Source organism: Mangifera indica, chromosome 1 (genome assembly GCF_011075055.1).
Source record: "Mangifera indica cultivar Alphonso chromosome 1, CATAS_Mindica_2.1, whole genome shotgun sequence".
Lineage (NCBI taxonomy): Eukaryota > Viridiplantae > Streptophyta > Magnoliopsida > Sapindales > Anacardiaceae > Mangifera > Mangifera indica.
The window spans coordinates 22,722,368-22,727,964 of record NC_058137.1 but is presented as its reverse complement, the minus strand read 5'-3'; the positions used below and the strand labels follow the sequence as shown (position 1 = coordinate 22,727,964).

The window sequence follows — 5,597 nt, the reverse complement described above, 5'->3', positions numbered from 1 at the left end:
CTTCCTTTATTATCATTCTCCTTTCTCTCCAAGTACCCAATTGGCTGTACCTTCTAGAGATCATGATTAATCATGTAATAACTACGCATTTCAAGTTTATCATTCGGTGGCGGCTTCTGTAACGACCACAAGAACCTGTGCCTCTAAATGCAATTTCTTTTACTGGTTCTTCACCAAAGCTCCCGCAGCTTCCAAAGCACTAGAAAACAACTGATGAATCAGGTTGATCATCAAGCCATTTCTTAATCTCATCTCTTTGTGTCTCATCATCTGAAACAGACTTACCGCTCTCAGCCCTGAGATCAATCACCAGTGCAACTGTGTAAACAGGTGCTGCATTTTCAAAATCATTCATCAGAGACGTAATAGCATAAGACTCTAGCTGCTCATATATCTTCACAATAGGCCCCTTGGCCTCCTTGAATTTTCTTCTATGGTTCGTGGGTAGGGATGGATGCTTGGAGCTGTGTTAACATTACTAAGGATCACCATCAAACTTTGCAATTCCTCTTAGACCCAGACAAGTCTTGATTCCTTTTTTTGGCGGACATTTTGCCATGGATTTATATTTTATCTGCTCATCCGTAGCATACAGTTTTTTTCTTATCTCTGTTCATTGACATATTTACGGGTTAAAACAGATGCTTAAATGCTCAACTATTTTACCGTTTAAGGTTGCACTGATAAAAGTCTCATTTTTGCCCGATTATCTCACTCCTCATTGACATACTTTTTTTGACAATGGAAATGCTGCTCTGTAAAGCAATCAATTCGCGTCCAATCATCCTGAATACCCACAGTTTATCTCATCACTGACAGCAGCCAAAGCCAGCTTTCATTCGGAAGAAGATTGGCTTTTTGCGCCGAGCAATTTTTTATTTATTAACTAAAAGGACATTATTACATTGCCCTGATAAGATCTCTCACCTTAAAAAGTTAATTATTAAGATTAAAAAATTTAAAATTTTATAAATTTTATATTTTTCTACATGAAACCCAAATCTCATACTTTCAAATTGTAACAAATTTACAACCAAATACTCTTGCAACCTTAAAAAGGTTTAGACTACTACTACCAAAAATAGATTGAAGAACAAAAATATTACAAGGAAACAGAAAGAGAGAGAACAGTGAAGAAGATACAAAGATGTTCTTCTTTTAAGGAAAAAATACTTTAAATCCATTCCTTTGGGTTGATGCAAGCATCTAACAATTTCCATTCTTCACTTCCCTCTTCTGGTTGCTGCATGCCAAACAAAGAAACACAAACAGCTCATCATGCAACCTTCAAAATTTTCAGTACTATAATGAATAATTTTAATTGGATGTCGTTGAGAAATGTATAACATCACACTTATTAAATATAATGTTAGGTTAATAACATAAGGTGTTGTGAGCATGGCATTTGTTAAAAAAAAAAAAACTATTCCAGTAACAGAATTCTGATCAGAATGACAAAGGAAACTTACATGGTCATATTCCCACCGGGCAGTCAGTGGAAGGGAAACAAGAATACTTTCAATTCGACCTCCTGTCTTCAACCCAAATGTTGTACCTCTATCATAAACCTTCAAAAGAGAAACAAAATAGGAAGAGAATTTAAGGTGTTGCTTAAAGTCTACTTCTAGATGGTGAAACTGTTCACAGGCATCAGAACTAGTTTACGTACCAAGTTAAATTCCACATAACGTCCCCTACGCAGTTGCTGCCAGGCCTTGTTCTGTTCTGTAAATGGTGTGTTCTTTCGTTTCTCTATAATGGGTATGTAAGCAGGAACCACAGAATTTGCACATTCTGCCAGTTGACAACAGATTAGTCTATGAACAAGATCAAATCAATTGAAAATGTAAAGACACTTTGAAATTCTCATAGAAGCAGTCTCATCTGAATCCTTAGCAATTACCAGTAGCAAAGGAAAGAAGCATCTCCTGGTCGTAATCATTTAGATCATCAAAAAAAATTCCTCCCAGCCCTCGCCTCTCACCTCGATGCTGTAGACAGAAACATAGACAGTTAAGGAAAAATCCAATGACATGAAACATTAAGAGAAAAATTGAGATTTCAAAGAAAATGTAAATTCTACCCTGCTCAGTATCTGAGAGGACTAGTTACAACCTTCTCAAATTTTAATGAAAACCTAGTAATATATACAGATACAATGAATCATAGCAAAATAACGATGCAATCGAGGAGACAGTAAAAGCTAGAACAGTTTACTGGTCTGATTTATAGGGTTTCAGAGGCATACCTTGATATAAAAATAGTCATCACACCATTTCTTGAATCGAGGATAAAAAGAAGGATCAAATTTGTCACAGGCACCTTTTTGAATCTATAAAAGAAGTTCAATATCAATAAACATAATATTACTATATGGATACAAATCAACCATATTTGCAATTAAATTAACATTGAATAAAACCAAATAGTACTTGCCAACATAAAGAACAGACAACTCTATGAAAAAAGATAAAATAAATCCAAGCTTTTCTTTATTCAAGACATTTCGATTAGTCTCCAAGATATCTAGAGTTATTTTAAGGTGGCACATATACACATGCAAATTCACATAGCAAGTCGCAGTATAACTTCTCTATGTGGAAAGACCCTACATAGTAATTATAGTAAAAGCATATCCAACACATTGGTTAGAGTACATACTGAATGGAAATGCTGAACATCCTCCTCAAAGATATATGCAGGAGTCAAATCTGTTCCACCACCAAACCACCATTGCCGTGGAGCTCCAGGAACATCTGCATAATTAAGCAATGGACAGTCAATTAAAAGTCTAAAACCAGAACTAGCTCATTGAGAAATAGCATGTCTGTATAGCTCAAAGCACCTGAGCTACCAGAGTAAGTCACACGATTTATGAATGCTGATGAGAAGAAATTGTTATAGTAACATAGCATCTGCAGCTCATTTCTTCATGGTAATTTCAAATGGTCCTCATATCATTTCCCTGTGTCCATACCTCAATGCAACTTTTGTTTCTTAAAGAACTTGTAATATATACATATAGCAAATGCTTTGATATAAAATGTCTATCTACATTTACTACTATATTAAAACAAAGTGCTTAAACTTCATCTAAACCAAAATAAAGGAAGCAGACACTAGGATGAGACCAAAAAATGCATAAAGAGATAGATTATAATAAAAGAATGATTAAAGAAAGGATTAAGAAGAAAAAAAATTTGAGGAATACAGTGAAAAGGTTATTCATTGTCACAAATAGATCCACAGAGGGGAACTGAGAAAATAATGACAAATCCACACTTGAGTAGCAAAAGGCCATCAAAGGCAGTGGAGACTTCTAGAAGCTTCTTAGGCAGAAGTTCATCTTCTGGCCAAGAAATGGTGTTTTGGTTAGATAATACATGCACCCATGTAGTCTATTACCCAATCTCAATAAAGATATCTAAAAGTCTATGTTACCAAGTATGCCTCCTGTCAAGGCAGAAGGTACCAGTTAACCAAAATGGATTCTTTTTTTACATGTATGATTGTTGGATTCTGCAAACCCCGATCCTTGATCTCCACAGAGGAAGGATCCAATATATAAAGAAGTTAACACTTGGCCATCCTATTGCTTCCGTTGCTCGGACAGCTAGACACCACTTACAAACCTCTTTCAAGAGTAAATCAAGAAAAAAAAAATATAAATCCATCTATCAAGTTACTTCAAGCATATGCAAGCAGGTAGCAAAGAATAATAATGAAACTAAATGATCACTCCAGACAACAACACCCTGCAAACATACCCAACAGATAGTTCCTTCTCAAGGTGTCCAACATTTAATCAGGCATCTTCATTAAATTTTTTCTTTATGTATTATCTGGATTTTAATTGGTCTAAAAGCTAATAATATTGAATTTTGTTCATCAGAGCTAGTTCCCGAAGCATAAGCATATGGATTCTATAAATTAATATCATGCAGTTAGATTAACCAAAAGCTAATAAATAGGGATATAAATGAGCAGAAAAAGTGCCATATTGCAAGAGGTATCGATAATACCTTTTGGAGCATCTGTCTCAAAGTACCGATAATTAAAATGCAAAGTTGGCGCAAAAGGGTTCTTTGGATGTAAAACCTGAAAAATAGAGAAACAGAATATATATACATAAGCAACATCACGAACTATTCTGGATACATCTAGGATGCATCATTAACGAACTCCAAAAGCAGCCCCATGCCCAAGACAATTTCAGCCATCTAAAGCACTCCAAATATGATTACTAATCCACATCAGAATTTGTGTATAAAAAATATAAAGTCACTCAACACAGCCATAACCAAAATCGAAAATTTAGCTATATGAAGGGATCAAAATTACAAATTCTAAAGCCATTCAACAATGCAGTGAAACAATCATCAAATATCACGCTAATAACTCTGAAATTTAAACCACCATAACAAAAACACAATCAGCAATATCAATTCTTTATCTATATGATCAAAATCAAACCTTTAGCAATATAAAGGGATCAAAATTACAAACTTTAGATCCATTCAACAATGCAGTTCAAGAATCAACATGAACAACGCTAATAACTTTAAAATTGAAATAACCATAACACAACATGATCAAAGAATACATTACCGAGCTAACACCAGCTGCGAAAAAGGGAACCGGACCTGGCTTCTGATCAATGGAAGCGGCAGCTTTGGCAGCTCTATAAGCTTCAGGAGGCATTACACCATACACAACAGAGACATTAACCCCAGCCTTTTCAAAAACGGCACCATCTTGGAGCACTCTACTAATGCCACCACCACCACCAGGCCTAGACCAAACGTCCTCCTTGAACTTGGCCCCACCATCCGCTGCCTCAATAGCCTTACAAACACTATCTTGAGCATCCCGAATCATTTTCTCAAAGCGGGCCCTCACAGAAGAGGTGGCGGAGGGTTCCTGGTCGTCTGATTCCCGGAGGAACGAGTGGGGCCGCTCTGTTTCTGAGACTTCTTTCTCAATCGAAATGGCGGCGCGCACGGAGGCTACGGAATCGGAGGAGGAGGGATATTTCATGGTGAAAGTGGGGAATTTGGGAGAGAAACAAACGGTGGGTTTAAGTTTAGTGGTAGTGGCGGTGGCGTTGGAAGAGGAGAGGGGGAAGAGAGTGAAGGAGGAGGACAGCGCCGTGGCGGATAGCATTTGAAATTTTGGTAGGTTTTCAAGCCGGAAATTTTTTAGCTGGTTTGTTTTCGGTGTTGGATTGTTGGTTATATAATGTGTTTGAAGAAGGAGATGAAATGAGAATCAAAAATTGGATTGAAAGAGAGAGAGAGAGAGAGAGTTTGAAGTTGAATGTAAATGGTGGGATGAGATAAGGGTCGGCCCACAGTTCTAGTGTAGGTAATTTGCTGGTTTTTCACCATATGGATACGCTGCTTGTTTCCTGCAAAGTCAACTCAAAATACCACCTATCCTCCCCATAGAAGTTTGGGGTTTTTTTAGAAGTTTCTAAAATACGTGTCCTTCATAGATAAAGCTACACGAAGAGAAACATCCGTAGTGTACAAAATAACCTTTTCTTACATAAAATCCAACTTTATTATAAAAAAATTAAATAGTAAAATTATTATTTA

General features: G+C 36.4%; 1 protein-coding gene across 1 annotated transcript; it reads right to left on the bottom strand.

Annotated features, from left to right (window-relative positions):
* Positions 1 to 943: 943 nt before the first annotated feature.
* Positions 944 to 5,355, bottom strand: LOC123193260 (coproporphyrinogen-III oxidase 1, chloroplastic-like). Its single transcript, XM_044606124.1, has 8 exons — positions 4,609 to 5,355; positions 4,023 to 4,098; positions 2,662 to 2,756; positions 2,249 to 2,332; positions 1,904 to 1,991; positions 1,670 to 1,794; positions 1,470 to 1,568; positions 944 to 1,243 (listed from the first exon to the last, which is right to left on the bottom strand). The coding sequence occupies exons 1-8, from the start codon at positions 5,161 to 5,163 to the stop codon at positions 1,175 to 1,177; spliced, it is 1,191 nt and encodes a 396-aa protein (XP_044462059.1). The 5' UTR covers positions 5,164 to 5,355; the 3' UTR covers positions 944 to 1,174.
* Positions 5,356 to 5,597: the final 242 nt, after the last annotated feature.

Excerpts from the sequence above, each read along its gene's own strand:
- LOC123193260 (XM_044606124.1), bottom strand. The coding sequence starts at position 5,163 with ATGCTATCCGCCACGGCGCTGTCCTCCTCCTTCACTCTCTTCCCCCTC. Across the intron at positions 4,099-4,608 it reads TCGCAGCTGGTGTTAGCTCG|GTTTTACATCCAAAGAACCC; the intron begins GTAATGTATTCT and ends TCTATTTTTCAG. Across the intron at positions 2,333-2,661 it reads ATGTTCAGCATTTCCATTCA|ATTCAAAAAGGTGCCTGTGA; the intron begins GTATGTACTCTA and ends CTTCTTTTATAG.